Below are 21,324 nucleotides of genomic sequence, written 5' to 3' on the forward strand. Positions count from 1 at the left end.
AAAATGAAAAATTCTTTGATTAAAAAATTTACTAATTCCTTGCTTACAACAATTAATTTTTTTATACATTTATTTTTAGTCCAAAGATTTGATTTTATAGGCCATTAATTTAGTCCATTTTTACAAGAAAAAAAACCCAAAGAATTTTATATTCATACTAGCGGGGGGTACCTGGTGTTGCTCAGGTGTTTGGAGGTGTGTGGTTTTGGGTAAATCAAAACTCGGGGGAGGGGGTTTAAAATAAAAAAAAATTTTGGTAGGTAAGTATGAGGATCGAACCCGAACCCGAACCCTTGAGACAAAGTTGGAAATTAAAGTGAAAAAAAAAAAAAAAAAGGTGCGATGTTAACCATTGGGCCACTGCGGAATACTAACGGAAACACATTTGAATTTATTTAACTATTTAGAATTGGCAGGTGCACATTGTAATGACTTAATGAGGTCAACTTTGACTGCGAGACAGTATTTTAGTTACTGCAGGAACGGTTTTTTAAATTTTTATTTTCCAAGATATTGGGGAGCTCCCCATAACAAGGGGATTGTCCAAATTGACTAGCAATTGTCTGATATAAAGAAAATTTCCACATTGATCAAATCTGATTGCTTTCAGTCATTTCCGGCGATCGCGACCAGAAAAAAATACGGCCAGAATTAGTGCCGCTTTTATTATATGAAAAAAGCCTATTCCATGTGTGGCAAACGAAAAATGTTCAATATTTATCTTTTCAAATTCGAGCAAATTAAATAGACAGGCGACCTCCGTTGTTAGCTTGTAGATATTATGATTTATATGTGATATAAAAAGTTTTAAGTTTTGAGCCGACCGACTGCTTCTTGGAAAAAAGCCTTTTACAGACATACACAAAAAGCGAACCTACATACACACATTTTCGCTTTTATATATATATAGATAAAGTAATAAAAAACGAAAAATTGAAACAGTTAATAAGTGAAAACTTGTTTCAAAAGAAACCCGAGAAAAGAGGAGAAAGTTCTTACTTTTAAACTGCATGTCACGCATTTCTTGTTCTTTCCGCTGCAATTCGGCTGCCTTTCTTTCCAATTCCTAAAAACGATAAAATAAGAAATGTTTTCATTTTTATACTCAAATCAACCACAACACAATTATTATTCCATAGAAAACATTCTACCGTTAATACAAAAACTTATTACAACCAAATCACGCTGAAACAGTTCATACGTAGGTCACCAAATTTATTCAACATTTAGCTCCTTTAAAGCTTAAATGAGAGACCATTCAGAAACACTGGGCGATGCAAACACTGGGAATGCAAATTATTTTTTAATGAAAACATTGGTTTGATTTGTAAAAGGAGATTTGTAATATAAAGTTTGTTTTTTTTAATAATTCATTCTAAAAAGATTGCATTCAAGCAAAAATATTGTATTTTTAATGCATTTAAATGTTTATTTTTCAGATGATGGAAACAATATTGAAAAATTTTTAATGTCAATATTGAAAAACTGAGGTTTTTGAATGAGTGGGTGAAAAAAACAATCCTAAGCTAAGATAAACACTAGTCCCAGGGTGGAAAGGACAACTAGAGGTTGTATCTGTCAAACACCACATGCCTCTTTTTTTGATAAACATCTTCTATTGCAGTAATTGTAGCAGGTCTTCTATGTTTTAGTTTTTCAATAAGAAATAAGTTTTGTTGCTTTAGAGATGCATCTAAGAAAATAGCAAACAATGAGGGGGGGGTATTTTAGTTGAGGTTAGTTGTGATTTCAATAGGGGGGCAAGATGCATATTTGTATCTTTTAGAGTGCTGAGAATCAGGTATAGAATTTTTATTGGCTTGCACATGATCGGTATACGATGATGGACGGGTTAGACAAGTTGGCCTTCTGCTATATGTTATTAATCTACAGTTACTGAGGAACATATTAATCTGTGATGAGAGTGAAGGATCAACTGACAAGACATTTTTATACAATAAACAATTGTTTTTTTTTTTTTTAAACCATTAAAAGCCAGTTTTAAATAAGTAATAAGAAATTTTGTGGAACATAAAATAAAGGTTTCAAAAGGGATCACCTCAAATTACTTCCTTCTTTGGGGAATCAATAAGCTAAACCTCCTTTCTAGAAGATTTGACAAAAGGTCAGGTAGGTGTTTCTGCAGAATGAACTGGATTTGAACTTGGCACACTCAGGTTTTCAGTCAGAGTCGTTAACCACTTGGCCACTACATGACAAATGCGAGACATGTCAGATAATAGAAACATAAGAACATCACTTCAAGGAAAATGAAATGCCAGAAAGCCCCCCCCCCAAAAAAAAAAAAAACAAACACATGTGGTGACATCAATTTTGGTTGGTAGCACATTCGTGAAGAGTCAAGGAGAATGGGGAAGATCGAGGAGCGAAAGCATCAATCAAATCTCTGCTTGAAGGATGCGGGGGATTAATGAGACCTTGGAGAGGCTTATTACGATTCAAATTAGAGAGAAAATCAATGGTTGTTGCAATGGTAAACAGTTGTTGTGATAATGCATTTGCAATGGTTATCTAAAAAGGCAAATAGTGCTGGAAACCTGGAGACATGTTACTCAGACTCCAGAGAACATCACTTTTAATTGCTAATAAACAATCACTGATAATAACTTATATAAACACCTTTAATGTGCAAGTAACTTTTTTTTTTTTTACATTCACACAGTATTTTAATATAATACAAAGAAAAAAAAACTTCCAACTTTTAAAAAATTTAAAATACAAGCAAAAGAAAAGTAGAACCAATCTTATATAAGAACACTTATTTGTTCTAGAATCTATCAAAAAAGTGACGACTCACCTCCTGTCTACGTTGCAAGTCACTGGTGTCTACCTTCTGAGCACCAACAGCCGAGTATGGTGGGGGTTCCTCAGAGGGTGTCATAATGGCTGGTTGAGACGCTGGAGGCTGTGCTGGTTGTGGAGCTGGGATGGTTGATCGGGATGGTGGTGGGGCCTGCACCAGAAATAAACAAGTGTTAAAAATATTACATTATCACAGCAATGACATTCCATTTTTTAATACATGTGCATATTTCTAATTTACCTGTAATTTCATTTAAATCAATAGATTCGAGTTGTGAATCCAAAGTAGATAGGATGTTACCCATTCATCTTGTTATAAGCAAAAACCGACACAATAGCAAAAACATTAAGATGTTCCATATTAACAAACTTGCTCTCGACTGAGAAAATAATTGCATAGAAAAAGGTTCATTTTCATAAAGTTGGCTCAAAGTTAAAGAAAAATCTGATATAAAAGTTTTTTATGGTCATTTTTATAACAGTATTGCATCAAGTTTTTTCTTTTATACATGATACACTGACTTACTACTACTGTATGAAGCATTAACACATGATTATGATATATATATATATATATATATATATATATATAGGTAGGTTAATATCCAGTAAATTGAAATTCACAAAATGAGTAAAATAAATCCTCACTTTTCGAGAAGAGTTCAAAATTATACTCGAATCCTATTCTGAGCATGTAATTAGCACAGAATAATGTGCCTCATGTGGCCATTGTGAAAAAAATAAGGATTTTTACAATATCAATGCTTCTCAAAAAATTTGATGCCTTTTTCATAAAAAGATTTTTCTTGGCTTTAAAATATACCTCAGTTTCTGATATTTATTGGAGCCAAATCTCTTCCTCTGGAGCATTCTTTTGAGGTTTGAAAACTGCCAGTAATATCTGGCCCTAGATCTGTCGAATAAGTTGAGCGAAAGAGCAATTGTCAGCATAATTATTGCAGTTTTTATTGTTGTCAACTTGTGACATGGTGCACTGTCTTGGTGAAAGTACTTTTACCTTCTTCATTTGTAACAGCATTTTTGTGATTTCTTCTTCCAAACACAATGTTTGGTCATATTCAATATTGATGACGACTCCTTTCAAAATAATTGAAGACCAAAACCTTGCCTGCTGTTTTCATCTTTAGTCATTGCTGTCTAGTTGATTACATGACACCCATTTTGAACATAACTTGTTGACAAATATTCATGCAAAATTGTGAATACACTGTCTTCAGATATCTTCGACACCTCTATTTCACGCAACTTCAATTTATGAAGTGTCAAAACAACTGTGTTTTCGAGGACAACTGCGGAATGACTCGAGTGTTCAGCATAAGGCACCTAAACAACTGTGTTTAAAGTCATCACTTTTTAACGATTGATTCTGAAGGAGTAAAGTTTGAGAAACACTCAAGTTATTGCTTTGCTTGAACAGTATTTTTCCCATCAGAAATCAATACTTTCTAAACACATGAAATTCAGATTTTTCTACTGTTTTGAACCACCAGAAAACTCACTTGAGATAATGATCAGTCTTATCTATACAAGCACAAAAATCTACTGCCCAGTGGTTCCGCATCTAGATGACCATTAAATTCATATGAACCTTTAAGACACTTTTTTCAAAGAGAAACCAAATTCTAGGTGACCAAATCCAAAATCAGAAGTTTTTAATTTCTTGTGTGGCCTCTTTTTTCTTAGCCAAACATCTCATTGTCTATTATTCACATACAACGCAAACATGCAACCACCCAATGCATGTTTACGTATAGTTGTCAATTAGACGTAGCTTTTCATGGAAAGCCTTCTGCTGTTAAACTTGTAGCTACATGTAGTAGAGCGGATACAAACAAGAAATTAATCATTGCCATATTGGTGAGAACGTTCAACCACGCTGGTCAATGTGCTGCAAACCAGTATGCTGTGTCTTCGATACAAGAAAGACAACTATCCCAAACAAACGATTGTAGACAAACATCCAGAACAAGTGAGCAACATCCAGTTATGCAAATTAACAAATCAAAAATATTTTGGGCGTGATATAAGCAGGTGTACTATTCCAATAATATTTGCCAATTAGCCTGCAACTTAGTTCAAGTTGATTTTTGGTGTAAGTTTCCCCCCCCCCCCCAGTTAAAGGCTGATCAACTTAGTTTTCTGTACACATATCCAGTTTATATTTATGACATTAACGTGTAGCAAGTTTCTATTGATGACAATTTAAAGTGGACACTTGTAACTGACAACAGCATTAGTTTAAAAAAAAAAAAAAAAAAAAAAAGAAGCAATTTCTGTTTTTGTAGTCAACGCAATATATAAACATTGTGTCAAAATCCAAACTCGTTCTATGCAGGTAGTAAAGTATATTGCAGTTTACAAAAATTCATTTGTAAAATAAAATTTTACACATGTGAAAAAATAAGTGCAATCCTAAATAGCAAACTTACAAATTTCCTGGTACTTATGCAGAATAAGGACCATTCTATCATTGAAATTTTCCGGACAGTTTACATAAAACGTTGGAAAGCGCCAAATTAAACTTTCCGAAATTTTTTTTTTTTTTTTTTTTTTTACATGCAAACACCAATTTTTTCAATGAAAAATATATTTCTGTTATTACAAAGATAATTCAATGAAAATATTTCATTTTTTAAGTTTTGTTGTTAGAAAATAAAATGATTAATCATTATACAATTTTTAAAGAATTTTATTAAAATTCAAATCAAGAAAAAAATAACTCATTGTGAAGTATCAAATTATTTTTTGAATAACAAAAAACGAATAGCAAATATTTCTAATTTTTTAAAATGATTTTTTTTGTTCAAAACATATGTACTTAGTTATTTTTATAATACAGCAATGATAGCAAATGTTTCAATTGTCCACTGCGATTTTATTGACTCAGCATTTTGGCACCTTTCACAGTTCTTATTCTGTATAAGTATCAAATTTCTTTAAAAGTTTTCAAATATTTCAAATTTATAGTCTTAAACAAAATAAGTTTTGAAAATAAAATTGAATGAAATAACATTCAAGTTTTATTTATATAAATTTTGAATGGAAAACATTGCAATTAAAAAAAAAATAAATAAATAAAATAAAACTTGGTATAAATTTAGATATATTTTGGAGAGATTAGAATGTATGAGAGGAAGGCTCTTCTTTGTCAAGAAATGACCAGAATATTCCAGGGTTAAAAGTGTGACTAACAAAATCTTGTTTTAAACTGCTCTACCATTTTTCAGATTTTTTTTTTTATTACACAAAAAAATTTTTTAAATGCATCTTCCATTATTATATGTTCCATATTTATTGACCTTTAATAACCATTTCGTATTTTTAAAACAACTTCCCTAAAGCTATAATGATGATAAATATCAATGGTTTCAAACCACAGATTTCTTTCAGTCTTTCAAGAAATCACATATTTTAAGAATCAATCTGTCCTTGTTTATCAGAATTGCAACAATCCTTTTAAATATTATATGCGGACTATTATCCCCATCTTCTAGAGGCTACTTCACAATGTTTCAGCCAACTATTCCTCTGGCCTTCATCAAGTGGAAAAACCTTGACGGAATAGAAATGTTGTCTTAACTGTATCCTCAGTAATTACTGCCTTCCATAGTTGTTGTTTCTCCACGTTTTGGTCAACTAAGCCTATGACCAGCTTTAGGTAGAATTAAATGCTATTTTCAGGCAATGCTCACCTGGAAATGTACTGTGCATTTTGGTACCAAGATTGGTAAGCTCCTTAGCAGCCCTTTTCAATCTCTCTGCAATGTGATGTGCGTGAAGACGGGAAAAAATGCAACAATGTGTCCAATGTTCATAAAAAGCAACAAAAAAGATCTGCTCAACTATCGATCAATCAACCTCACCCCATTCTGTGCAAAGTCATGGAATTCATTCTGAAGTGTTATGGATTACCTCCATCTGGCCAATGATTTAACTTTTCAACATGGATTTGTTCCCCCCGCACAGATCCTATTTGATGAATATTTTGATCATGGATGAGAATGAGTTTGTGGATATTGTGAGATGTTGAGATTTTGATTTTGTGATTCGTTGTCTACGTTTGTGCAAACTGATGCAATATCCATCCATTAGTGGTGAAATGCAGGGTTGAACAATAAAATTGTCGACCTAGAAAAGATGACATGATTTCATTTCCATTTGATGAAAACAGGTTTTCTGTTTCTGTTGCAGACCATTCACTAGTTGGCCAGTTGCGTACAAATCCCAAGAGATAGGAACCTTCCATCATGTCTGAAAGTAACACAATGTTCAACGAGCAAGATCGAAGATGTGCCACTGAACAACTCATGTTTTTTACTGATCCAAGTTATGACAAGACCATTGCTAGCACCCTCAAAATGCATTGCTGGATTGCCACAAATAGCAGGGATATGCTCAGGGTGATGAAAACAAAGTTTCTGACCACACTTATGGTCTTTAGTGTGGTTTCAAGCAAGGGTGACATCATACCACCTTGTCACCTTGAAAGTCAACACCAAAGTGTACCTGGATGTGCTGAAGAGTGTGGTGATCTCCTGGTGCAATCATGTGGTTGTTGGCAGCAGGACTTGAAGCCCAAAAGACCTAGGCTTGGCTGGCTCCTCCCCCGACCTGAACCCGATAGACTACTTCGTTTGGTCATACATCAAGAACATCAATATGATCTCCCAAAATACCAAAGCCAGTCTGATCGCCATCATCCACTGAGTATTCACCAAGCTCCCACGGGGGCTTGTGGAAGTGATGGAGGCTAAAGTTGGTTACATTGAATATATGTCAGCTTTACAACTTAATCAAGTTACCTGAATTGATTTTTTTTCAATAAAAGTTGTAAAATAAAGTTGTTGTTTTCTTTAGGGCAACAGCTTTCGTTCCACCCTGGATATAGGATCTTTCCTGTGTCGTCAGACATCTGAAGGTCAGCAGTTTGTCAGCCAAGGTAAGTGCAGGAAGTGAAGTCCTTCTAGAGTTAGTTCTTGGCCCAATTCTCTTCCTCCAATGCACCAACGTTCTACCCAATGTTTTGGATAAAAAGGTACTTCAGACAACAGTCACTATGAAACATTGCAAACAGGATTGCATCAAATGTGGAAATGATCATTGCATTAAGACCAACCTCTAAAATGCTTCATTCATTTGCCAATAAGTGCTCCTCCTAATACTCCTTTGTCAATTAGTTTACAAACACAGCCATAGGGAATGGTATCACTCAAATAATTTGGATGTGATAATTGACATTTCTTTTAAACCATCAACCTACAAATAAAATAAAGTTCTCTTCTTCATCAATCCGTCCATCAATGTAATTCCCCTTAATTTTCCATGGCATTTTTGATAGTTTGTAACCATAACTTGTTTGACTGCACATGTGTGAAAATGACGTGAATTCCTACTATATACTGTGAAAAATATTGAATATGCATTTCAATAGAACTATGTCAAATCATGTTTTGTAATTTTTGTTATTTTTTAAAAACTCGACTTAATGAAATAAAATCACATCCGTTAAATCGCAACAAAATGTTGAAAGCGTTGGAAAGCGCCAAATTAAACTTTCCGAATTTTTTTTTTTTTTTTTTTTTTTTTACATGCAAACACCAATTTTTTCAATACGATTTTTTCGATACTGAATGGTACATTTGTGTTCAGTCTAACATCTTTTTTACATGCCGACGTGTTGGATGGCTTTTAGAAATTGATTTTCAAACTAACCTATCTCTGGCCAAGTCTCTAATTATCCCTCCTTTTGAAACCATTCTTATCACTTCTTCCCATGTTATTCTTGCTACTGCAACTATTCTACATCTACTAACCAAAGAATTACTGAATGTGACCAAACCAATAAGGTCTACTATTCTGCACATGTATCTATACTGTTCAGAATTAATCTTCTGCTGAGGCCATTAAATCTAAACCTGTCTATAAGACATATTCTCATATACTTTCACTCCATGCAACATATGTCCTCACGTCTCATTGGCAAACTTTCATTTTCATACATCACACACTGTACACATGCCCAATAGATTTTTAAAATAATATTTTCAGTATTTTGGCAAAATTGATATTGATTGGCATTTCAGTAATACTGTCCATCTCTAAGAACATAGTGTATTTCTGAAACCACAACCTTAAAATGTAAAAATGCCCACTTTTCCAGTGTGTGGTAGGATTTTTAGCCACTTAATCTTGAGGATATATATATATATTTTTAATCTAAATATCTTGCCAAAACATGTTCCTAACTTCAACTCTGTTGGGATTTTTCCAATTAATCTGCATGTGATTGTAATTAACTTGAGTAGCCATCACAATTTTAGTTCATTTCATCATAGCTGGATTATTTACATCTGTTTTCAGAGGATGAAAATGATTTTTCTATGCTACTTTTCAATGATGTGGCATATCAATATATCTCTTCAAGAGTTAAAAAAAAAAAAAAATGATCGACTCTTCAGAAGTAATGTTTCCAGAAAAAAAATAAAGATACTAATAATGGCTTCAAAAATATCACTATTTTTGCTAATCTGATATGCAGTTTTAGAGTAAAAAAAAAAATTTAAGATCTTCCAATAGATCAAGAGTGGGAAATACAGGGTGACCCAAGAAAAAAAATAAAAATAAAGCTAAATGGAGGCCATCTAGAACATATGCTGTAGAACGGAAAAAAAAGGCCAAAGACCCTAGTGTTTTGATGTGATGTTTTGAATATAATTAACTAGTTATGACCAAAGTTTCATTTCATTCAGACAAAACACCAAGAAACGGGGCCTAATCAGAGTTGGGGCCAGTTTTTTTTGGGGTCACCCTGTATTAAAGACAAAAAATAGAGTTTAAAAACCTGAAAAATTTATGTAAAGAAAAAATGTCAGATTCAACTACAAAGATTTATTTAAAAAAATAATGTAGGACTGCAAACTCCCATTTTAATAAAATAAGACTGCAATAAAATAGAAAGATGGTTATTCACTTTTGTCTTTAAGTAGTTTCCTCTCGTGTGTTCATTTGTAACAAAGGTATTTCATTCTTGGAATAGTTTCCTTGCAAGAATACTTGGAAGTTTCAAAGACATCCTTTTCCAAGTTTTTGCATAATTTATGAGGAACTACCAAATTGTGCTGCTATTGTTTATACCAAATTTAATTTTATCCTTTTAACAGGAGAAATTTTTTTAAATGTGCCATTAATATAAAAACTGCAAGAGTTGGTAGGTCTAATATATGAAGAAATATTAGACATCTTCCTGTATTTACAATAGAAGTTTTAATGAAATTTTTAAAAGGTTAATTTAAGATATGAAATAAATAGACATGGTTTTGTAAAAATATATATATATATATATATATATATATATATATATATATATATATATATATACACACACAGAGAGACGCGTTCAGTGGAAGAATGAAGTAAGCACCACTTAATACTTTTCACAAAAAAGAAAAAAGCAAAAAAAAAAAAAGCAAAAAAAGAGGTTCAATGTTTGAAGCACAATGATACTTTTTTGAGCCTTTAAATTGGGTTTAATAATCATGTAATGGAAGAAATTTATTATCTATTTAAACACAAAAGAATCTTACACTATCATTCTTACAAAGTACAACTTTAACCAGATTTAGTTATAAACCATATCGAAGTCAGCGCAGTTAATAATATAAAACAGAAAAACACTTTATACTGGTCAACCTTTCTTGTTCTCCTTCCTGTCATATTTGAATGGGGTTTACAAAATTAAATTTTTTAGATGTTTGACTTTAATGAACAACAATGTTAGTGCTTGTTAAATGTACAAGTCTGGAAAAATCAAAACAAATATAATTTGGTAGAAAATTTAAAGAAAATCTATGGTCTTAAGTGACCCAATTTTAACAGATGTATATCAAATATTCAAGCACTTATTTTCACATAAATACTTTGATTTTTTGTGATTAGATTTTCTTTGATATTTTATGCATTTTGCAATAAAAATCTCAAAAGTTAAACTTTGGGCATTTATGTTATCCTTCCACCGAACGTGTCATATATATATATATATATATATATATATATATATATCCCCTTTGTAAATAAACCTTCGTATTAACCCTAAGTGAATGCCCTGTGTTATGATTATCAAAAGAAAGATATATAGTAAAATTTCAAATGAAAATAAAATTTGTCAAAATGCAGAGGTTTAAAGATTTAAGTGATTCAGTCAAGTGTGTGTGTGTGTGTGTATATATATATATATATATATATATATATATATATATATATATCCGAACTGATTCCTGGAGGAGTATATCTACATTATCTGTATATTATTGTACAGAGGGGTTCTAGGTCATTCCATTATAACACCTTCCCCCAACCTAAATTCTTCCCCCAACCTAAATTCTTCCCTAGTTCATTTAGTTCTTTTTGAGCTTGAACCAAAGCGTCCAGCCCTTTTCCTTTCACTTCTCCTTACAGTTTGCATTTGTGAATTCTTCGATTTTGGAAAGTGACTAGTTTTTGCAGTTACTGATCCTTCTCTTGGTATTTGGAGGTTCAATTTGGAAAGTGTTGTACAACATTTCCATTGGTAGCTCTCGCTTTTCGACCATTTCCATGTATCTTGGTCTCAATTGGTTTATGTTTTTTATGGGAAAATGTAGGTCTTTTTATGATATAGACCATTCTCCCGATTCTTTTTGAGACTATTTCATCTTCCCAAAAACTCTTTCCTGCTCAATAGCTTTTAAAGAAAACTTTATCACCGTCCTTATACATCCTGTACTTTGCACTATCTTTAATAATTTTTTTTTCATGGAATTAATCGGTTGAACATAGAACATACGAGGGGCGTGCAATAAGTAATGCCCCTGACCCACTTCTCATAGAAGTAGAGCAACGAAACTTGGCAGTTATTAGTCTTTCTCTACATAGGAACCACCCAGAGTTATGCATTTCTCCCATCGTATAATGCAGCTCTGGAGACCGTTTTTGTAGAACACCCCAGGTTGGTCCTCCAACCACAACGTGACTTCAAAAATCAAGGCTGCATCATCTGGGAAACGCTTTCCTTTCAAAAACAACTTCATGGCTGGGAAGAGGTGAAAGTCAGAGGGTGCAAGGTCAGGAGAGTGGGGAGGATGGGGAAGGATTTCATAACCACACGCCCGTGCTTCTGATCTGGCGACATGAGAGTTCTGGACCGGAGTGTTGTCTCGCAGGAGGAGGTTATCTTTGCTGATCTTGCCCCGCCTCTTGATTTTGATAGCTTCCCCTAATTTCATCAAAAGTGAAGCATAATAGGCTCCTGTAATTGTGGTACTCTTTGCCAGGAAATCTGTCATTACTCCACCCTGGTCCCAGAAGACTGAGCATGACCTTGCCAGCAGAGGGCTGCACCCTTGCCTTCTTTGGAGGTGGTGAGTCCAAGTGCTTCCACTGCATTGACTGGGCTTTGGTCTCTGGATCATAGTGATGGACCCAGGTTTCATCCTGTGTAATCAGTCTTTTGAAAAACTTTGACTCATCTTCTTGGCACATCTCCAAATTCATCCTCGAGCACTAGATGCGTTCTTGCTTCTGGAATGGTGTGAGCAACCTGGGAATCCATCTGGCAGACACCTTATGCATATGCAAATGGTCATGAATGATAATTTCCACAGACCCTGTACTAATCTTGACATCTTGAGCTATTTGGCGAATAGTAATGTGTCGATCTTCCAAAATGGCAGCCTTAACATGACGGACAGATGCCTCATCAATGGCAGAAGGGGGGGAGGGGCGACCAGGTCTGGGAGCTGTTTCCACAGACTTCCGGCCATGTTTGAATTCACGATGCCAGCGATTTACAAGGTCATATGATGAGCATTATCACCATAAGTTTATTTCATTTCATCAAAAGTCCTGTGGTGTGCGTCCTTTCAAATACAAAAACCGGATCACTGCTTGACATTCAACAGGTTCCATTTCACACCTGACTCGGTTCAAACACCTGCAAAACAGAAACCACAATTAGTTCAGAGCTGTAATTTGCCACACAACCAGTAGAGATATAAATCATTGCACATGCAAAATTTCAGCTAGATCAGACAACTGGAAGTGGGTCAGGGGCATTACTTATTGCACACCCCTCATACTTTTCTGGCAAACATTATTTCAGCTTGTGATAAAGTTGCATTAATATTCTGGTTTGGCGTTATTCTATAAACTGTTAGGAATTTTTGAATACTCTTTTCTACAGTGCTAATGTTATTCTTTTTTCAATGCTCTTTTGAAGGTATCGACAAACCTTTCTGCTTTCCCGTTAGACTGAGGGTTATAAGTTGGTGTTGTGATATGTTCCATGGCCAGTGAATCTCAGTAATCCTTAAATTCTTGTCCTGTGAACATGATACCATTGTAACTCAATTGTTTTTGGACTCCAAAACAACCTTGTACTCCAAAATACCTTGTATAACGTCTTTATAGTGTTTACAGCTGTCGGGTGTTTGTACTTATAAAATTCTGGCCATGTTGAAAAACTATCTACGATTACCAGGTATTACCATATTCTTTTAGTGGTCCTGTGTAATCTATATGAATGCATGTCCAGGGTACATCTGTTTTAGGCCAAGATTGTGTCCTTATGAGTGGAGTTTTCACTGCTAGTTGGCAACCTTTGCATAATTTTACTCTTTTTTTCTATGTCCTGGTCCATTTTAGGCCAGTATGTATATCCTCTCATTAGAGATTTCATTCTGGAGATTCCAGGATGACCATATGAATTTTCTTTTTGCTACACTTGTGGTAGTACCACTATTTACATACATTAGTGTTTCGTCACATATCAAAAACGGAAATACTTAATCCTTTTTTCTTTTTGCCAAACTTGTTTTTGTATTTTGTTAATGTATTTGTCCATTTTCGCTTTTTTTTTTTTTTTTTTTTAAATTTCTTTGAGTTACAGGTAGTTTTCTAACAATATTTATTAGTATGTCTGTTACTTTATTTTCTTCTTTTAGTGCTGCTATAACCGTTTCTTCGACTTGGAATCAATCTGGACCGACCATCTGCATGTGCAATTTTGTTAGATAGCAAGTGTTGCATTTTAAAATTGTAGTTGAGCAAAATAATGCTCCATCGCTGCAATCTATTCGTGATATGGGTAGAAACACTTTTTTTTTTAAACTGAAAACCAACAGTAATGGTTTATGGTCCGTTTGCAAGACAAATGATCTTCCATGGATGAATCTATTAAATTTTTTCATAGCATACACAATTGCCAGACCTTTCTCAATCTGACTAATTTCTTTTTGCAGGTAATAAAACCCTTGAGGCGTGAGCAATTTTAGTAGACCCATCTAATCTGTGTAGAAGCACAACTCCTAACTCGTATTCGCTCACATCTGCTGCTACACTTAACTCCTTATTTGGATCATAATGTGCCAAAGCTAGATCCGATAACTAAGAATTTTTGGAATTCTTTTGTCCAGTGTCATTTTTTATTCTTCTTCAATAATTCATTTAACGGTGCTCTTAATTCATGCATATTTGGGATATAAGGATTATAGTAGTTTGCTAAACTCGAGAATGACTAATTTCACTACATTGTCTGGTCTAGGCATGTCTAACTGCTTCTGTCCTATTTGGATTAAGTCTTTTACTTTTCCGATAAAATATTTGTCCTAAATACTCCATTTTGTTCATACCAAATTCACATTTTTCGAGAGCCACTTTGAATCCATAGTTTGCTATTCTCTCGAATAACTCATGAATATGGATTTTATGTTCTTCAACATTCTTGTTTCTTATTAGAATGTCTTCTAAGTAAGCCATTGCAAAATCTAGGCCTGCTAACATGATATCCATAATTTCTTGGAATAAATTTGGGGCTACTTTCAAACCAAAAGCCAACCGTTTTAGAGCAAATAATCCTTTATGGGCATTTGTTAGGTTTTTTTAAACAATCTCCCTGAACTTTGATCAGAGGCATATTTGCATGTCAATCAATTTTTGAGAAAACCCCCTCCCCCCATTCAACTTAGAAAAAATTTCCTTGGGTGCAGGGAGCAGACAGTTATGATCTTTTAAGCAATCATTTAGTCCAGTTAAGAAATTCGCACATACCCTGATCTTTATATTTTTCGTTTTTACATATACTGTGGGTGATGCCCACTCATAGTCCACTTTTTCAATTACTCCATTTTTTCCGAGTCTCTTTAGTTCTTCATCTATTGTTTCTAGTGAAGAAAATGGAACCTTCCTTTTTAGGTTTGAACACTGGTTTAGCATTGTTCTTCAGTTCAAATTTCACTTCAACCTTAGTGCAACAACCCAATCCTTCAGAAAATACATTTTCAAAATCCTTTTTTAAATCCTTAATAAATTTTTCTGGCAGTTTGGAATTTTCTATCTCTGTCACACTTTTCTCCAAAACGAGTTAATGGGTTTCTCCCATAATTTGAAGAGTATTATCAAGTTAATACCAAATGAATTGGCATTTTTTTCCTGGTAGGAAATAAATTTTGATCTTTACTCTATTTTCATTCAGTGTCATATTTGTATAAAATTCACCTATGAATTTTAGTCTATTTCCAGAAACACCTCTGGTAATTTTTTCTGTATTTTGTAACTTTGAATATCCAATTTTCTTCCAAGTTACTTCATCAATTAGGGATACATCACTGCGAATATCCAGAAGACCGTTTACTTTCCAGCCATTAATTTTGACATCAATATTTTCTTACAATTCATGGACTCTTTCTTTTCGCATACTGTTGATTTGTGACCTTTATGTTTGATTTCATAGCATATTTTATTTTTAAAGTAACACTCTTTTGTGAAATGCCTTTCCCTCCAAATATTCTACAGTATTTTTTATTTTATTTTTTATGCAAGTTGTTTAAGTCTTTGTATTTTTTATTTTATTTTTTTATGCAAGTTGTTTGAGTTTTTGTATTTTTTTATTTTATTTTTTTATGCAAGTTGTTTGAGTTTTTGTATTTTTTTATTTTATTTTTTTATGCAAGTTGTTTGAGTTTTTGTATTTTTTTATTTTATTTTTTATGCAAGTTGTTTGAGTTTTTGTATTTTTTTATTTTATTTTTTTATGCAAGTTGTTTGAGTCTTTGTATTTTTTTATTTATTTTTTTATGCAAGTTGTTTAAGTTTTTGTATTTTTTATTTTATTTTTTTATGCAAGTTGTTTGAGTCTTTGTATTTTTTTATTTATTTTTTTATGCAAGTTGTTTAAGTTTTTGTATTTTTTATTTTATTTTTTTATGCAAGTTGTTTAAGTCTTTGTATTTTTTATTTTATTTTTTTATGCAAGTTGTTTAAGTTTTTGTATTTTGGCAATATTTTTTTCTACAATACTTGTACTGTCCTGTTTTAAATTTAACAGCTTTTGGCACTTTTCGTAATTTTTTGTAAAGTTATTTTAGTGTCTACATTCCTGATTGATAATATCCTTGAACGAATCTTTATCTTTAGCGGCTGTTAAACCCTGAACAACTACTAAACATATCTTTGAGGTCTTTTAGCCTGAATAATTCACATTAGGCATTTACTTTTCCTGCATAAGCAATAAAATCCTCATCTTGTTTCACAATATTTAGACACTTATGACGCATATAAAATAAACTCCCTGAAAATTATCGATAATATATCGATTGTTTCTTTAAAAGTAATATCTTCAGGTTTCTTCAGGAGAATGTAATTTGTATACTTGGTATTTTCCTGAGTACAAAGTTTTTGTAACATCAGAATAATCTTTTTCCTTGTCAGACCATGACTGACATCTTTTAGAAAAAAATATATCTTCTAAAATACATTGGAAAAGTCAAACCATTTGTTGGTTCATACAAAAATTTTGATAGCGAGTTTGCAATTCCTTCAGGTGTAAACTGACAATCTTTTTTTCTACTTGCCTCATTAATATAGTTTGTAATAATTCACTTTGTTTTAATTGCTGTTCTTGTAAATATACCATTTGCGTTTGTAGAGCCAACTGTATGGTTTTTGTGAGTTCAGTTATTTGCTCCATATTAAACACAGAATAAAATAAAAAAATTAATAGTACAAAAAGAAAAAAATGCTAAATAAATTCAATGAATTTGTTTAAAAAGGCACATATTTCATAGCAATTTAGAAAAATTTTGGAGAAAATATAACCGACCGTCGACACACACACACACACACACACACACACACACACACAGAAGCATAACATGTTCCATTTTTACAGTGTTATTTATCCTTATTTTTTCTCATTAGAAAATAAATTTGAAATGGATTAGCAATACATTTTTTTTCTTTTTTTCAGTATGAAACTAAACAGACTGCATTATGTTTTTTTTTTCTTTTGAAAAAATTTACTTTTTTTGTGTCTTAGTTTTGTGTTGTCTATTTGTGTTGTATTCTTTTTAAAATTCTTTTATAATTGGTTGAACTATTTTATCATTTAAGTTTTTAGAATTTATTTTCATCTTTCGTTCAGACTCCATTGTTTTTTGTTTTTTTTCCTTGAACCATATGCGTTCCTGAATTCAGTTCCACTTTTTCCTTTCGAGTCCTTAGTAAGAACCTCCACCTTCCCCGTCTCCAAAATATACACTCTTCTTTCGTCGCCAAACGATATCTTTCTTTAGATAATCATAACACCGGGCATTCACTTAGGGTTAATACAAAGGTTATTTACAAAGGAGATACAAGGCGAGAGTTTATCTCTCTGAGTCTTCGAATTCTTTGATTCCCGGAAGAGTGCATCTACATTGTATATTATTGTACAGAGGGGTGCTAGGTCATTCCATTATAGCACTATAACATTGAGCTTTTATTCAACCATGATATTTGTTATTTGTGTTTAAGACTATAATGGTAAAAAAAGTCACATTTCTGATATTAGTATGCTTTGTACGTTTTTGCAGATTGTTAATATTTTTTTGACCCTCTATTTTTTTAAATTATTTTTTTAGCAAATTTTGTTTTGTACGAGAAGTGATCAGCATAGGCATTAAATTATTTAACTTAAAACAAAAAAATTATGTAAGTTTTTTCTTTATTAAAATATACAGAGCTGACTTTAACATTCACCTAATATGTACATGCATTCAAATCAAAGATATACAAAAATATTTTAACAATATTTTAAAAGTTGATATAAAAAAAATACAAACCTGCAAAAATTAGCCACTTTTAAAAGGCAATCAGTAAAAAATAAATTGTTTACTGATGTCTTCATAAAAAATGCACATAAATCTGCTGAGGAACTTCAAAATCAGGGGGTCAAAAATGGGATTTCAAAATCAAGGAACTTCAAGGAAGCCGAGTGGGTAAAAAAAAAAAAGAAAAAAAAAAAAAAGGTTTCTGCCAGAGGATGAAGAGGGAAGTTTAAAAAAGGAAGGTACAACCACAAACTGGAAAACGGCATAAATTGTGGAATATGCAGGTCATCATAAACCTAAATATATTCAATAACTTGATCATATCCATTTTTAATAGAATCAAAGATACACTTATGCATGCAGCCATGAAAGGAATTGCAATCATTTTATGATTAATTTGCAACAGTTATTTCACGCTATTTGTTAAACCATTAGAGAAAAACAAAATCCCAAAAAGAGTTAGTATTGAACACGTTCAAAATCAATCATTAAGTTTTACGAAAAGGAGGGAGAGGGCAATTCTTTACAATCCCCAAAAAGTGCAGTATTATTTATTAAATTGTCCATTTATTGATGTAGTCATAAACTCAGACTCACAGTTGATGATGATAAATAGGTTTTTGTTAATGTTATTCAGTGCATAATAGCAATTTGCTCGTTTCTGTACAGGACTAACACAGCACAGAAAAATGGTAACTTTTAATGTTTCAGTCATTTGTGAATCAATTTTGAGAATATCGATGTAGTCATAGTTCGGTGTAGTGACAAACAGTTGGAAATCTATACAGATTGGTGATCATTTTTATTTATCTTTAAATTCATAAAAAATGATTCTAATTGTTTTGGATTATTTAAGTAACTACACCAAAAACATGACTTAATTAAATAAAACACTTTTATTTTATATATATATACTTATTGTAAAGAAGCCCCCACCTTCCAATAATGCATTAATTCTTGTTATTTGAATTATTATTTGCTTGCTTACAACAGAATCAAATGTTAAAGAAATATTTTGTTTTCTTCAACATTGATCAATATTTTGTTAATTGAAATGCCATAAAATTCATTCATAAAAAAACAAAAACCATTCATATTTATAGCTTAAGAATTAAAAATTTTTTATATTGAGCAATTTCTAATTCTGTTCATATAAAAGAAAGCAATTCAAGACATCTGTTGTCATTTGTTCGAACCAGTGACAAAAAACATGGACTCCCTGCTCTTAGGACTATTTTACATATGAAGAATAAATTAGGCACAAATTGAGAGGAAATCTATTTGAAAGCCAAACTTTCCAGATTCATAGAAGAGATTTCAAATTAATTAAAATAGGGAAAATGAATTGATATTTGTTCCCTCCTATGGTAGAGAAAGAGATTATGGAATGACCAACTAAAAACTCCAGTTGCCTACTCTCCAATTCCTGAAAGTATAAACCATATGAAAGCCAATATTTTTAGCAAGCAGCCTCCTTTTTTTTCTTGGATAGTGACAAGCAAACTTACAGATTATAAGCTTGTCAGAGGTATTTTTAAATTGTCACCAAAAGCTTTGATAAAATCCATCTGGTTTGTTATTCATTTCATAGAGTTGAACTTTCTTGGCTCCATGAAATGTATCATTAAAAAAAAAGTATTGAAATATATTTTCTTTTGAGGCAATTAAGAAATTATCCAAAATGTTACATTTCCATTCTTGTCTTGAATGTCCCATATATAAAAAAAAAAAAAAAAAAAAAAATTGTATGGTACAATAAAAATATTGGCTTTCATTAGTCAAGTTCATGCTTTCAGGAATTGGATTTAAATTAAATAAAATGAAAACTCAAGCAAAAGTTACGTTTAAACCAAGACCAAACTCAAAGAAAACCAACTTGAGGCTTGCATTTATGAATATTCACGGGCTTAGAACTAACTTAGATGATGTTGAATCGGTTCTCCTTGTAAATACCCCGAATATCTTAGCATTAAGTGAAACTAAACTTCACTCCTCCATTCCCTCTAACCACTTTAACATGCCTGGTTATCTCCCACTCTGCCGTAAGGACTCGGGCAGACGTATGCCTGGGCTTGGAGCCTATATTCATAACACCCTCCCTCTGACTAGAGAAATAAAACTGGAATCAGACGACAAGGCCTTTATGTGCTTCAGACTAAATATGCAACATAATATTAGCTACTTGTATTTTCTCTACCGCTCTCCCTCAACCCAGGACTGTACCCTAATAAACAAAGTCTGACAGCATAGATATAGCACTCTCCCTCGATACTAGCACACAAGTACATGTATTTGGTTACTTCAATGTCCACCACAATAACTGGCTTGGATTCTCTAATTACAGACGTAACTAGTAGCACAACACATAGCTTCTCTATATCTCATTCCTTATCACAGACGGTTACATTCCCGACACGTTTCCAAAACCAGCAAGATCAACAGGCCTCATTTCTAGATCTATTTCTGACAACGGTTCCCGATGATTGTACAACAAATGCCCACAGCCCACTCTGGAATGCTGATCATACTGAGAAAATGGTAGAAATCACCTTAAATTATCGCCCTAAAACTGAAGACCTACATGAGGTATTACAAAAAGGCTGACTGGGAAGCCATCAGGGAACTCATCAAAGACGCCCCATGGCAAAATATCTTTTCTCTTCCAGGTGAACAGTGTGCAAACGAGACCACTGAATGGTTCAAAACTGCAATTGAAGCACATGTTCCCATACGGAAATTCTATAGCAAGCCCTACTCTCCCCAATGGTTTACTTCCGCTTGTCCAGCTGCCATTGCTCAAAGGCAGCAGGAGTTTCGCAGATTCAACTGACATAAGTCCAGTTCAAACAGACAGAAGTATATAGAAGCTAGAAATAATTGTAAGAGAGTAATAAAGACAGCTAAGACAGATTACTCGGAAACCACCAGACAACGAATCGAAGCACAGAAATTAGGAACCCGTGATTTTTGGAAAATCTTCAACAGTGTAGTAAATAATGGGCAGTTAATGATTCCCCCACTATCAAACAATCATGAGGTTGCTTGCACGGCAACAGACAAGGCTAATCTGCTTGCCAGTCAATTTGCCTCAAACTCCACATTGGACCCGGCACACCACTCCCTCACCGACTTTCCTTTGTGCACAGACGCCACACTAGACGATTTGAAAATCACTCCTCAGACGCATGGTATCATAAAAAACTTAGACACTTCAAAAGCATATGGACAAGATCTCATCCCGGTTGTGCTATTAAAAAAATGCTCTGCTGAGGTTGCTCCAGTTCTCTCCAAACTTTACAATAAATGCCTTAATGAATCTTGCTTTCCCGACTGCTGGAAAACCGCTTCTGAGGTACCAGTC

At 33.0% G+C, this 21,324-nt stretch overlaps 1 protein-coding gene across 10 annotated transcripts in view; it reads right to left on the reverse strand.

The window, feature by feature from the left end:
- LOC145286319 (secretory carrier-associated membrane protein 1-like) overlaps positions 1-21,324 on the reverse strand; it is a 129,873-nt gene that overhangs the window by 31,974 nt on the left and 76,575 nt on the right. For all 10 annotated transcript variants that reach the window (XM_080135237.1, XM_080135236.1, XM_080135234.1 and 7 more), the window contains 2 exons: positions 2,819-2,974; positions 1,000-1,066 (listed from right to left, as the gene is read on the reverse strand). In XM_080135237.1, the coding sequence (XP_079991363.1) occupies positions 1,000-1,066; positions 2,819-2,974 (223 nt within the window). The remainder of the gene's footprint in view (positions 1-999; positions 1,067-2,818; positions 2,975-21,324) is intronic.

This window comes from Euprymna scolopes, chromosome 10 (genome assembly GCF_053919585.1).
Source record: "Euprymna scolopes isolate OS-2025 chromosome 10, ASM5391958v1, whole genome shotgun sequence".
In the NCBI taxonomy this organism is placed as follows: Eukaryota; Metazoa; Mollusca; class Cephalopoda; order Sepiida; family Sepiolidae; genus Euprymna; species Euprymna scolopes.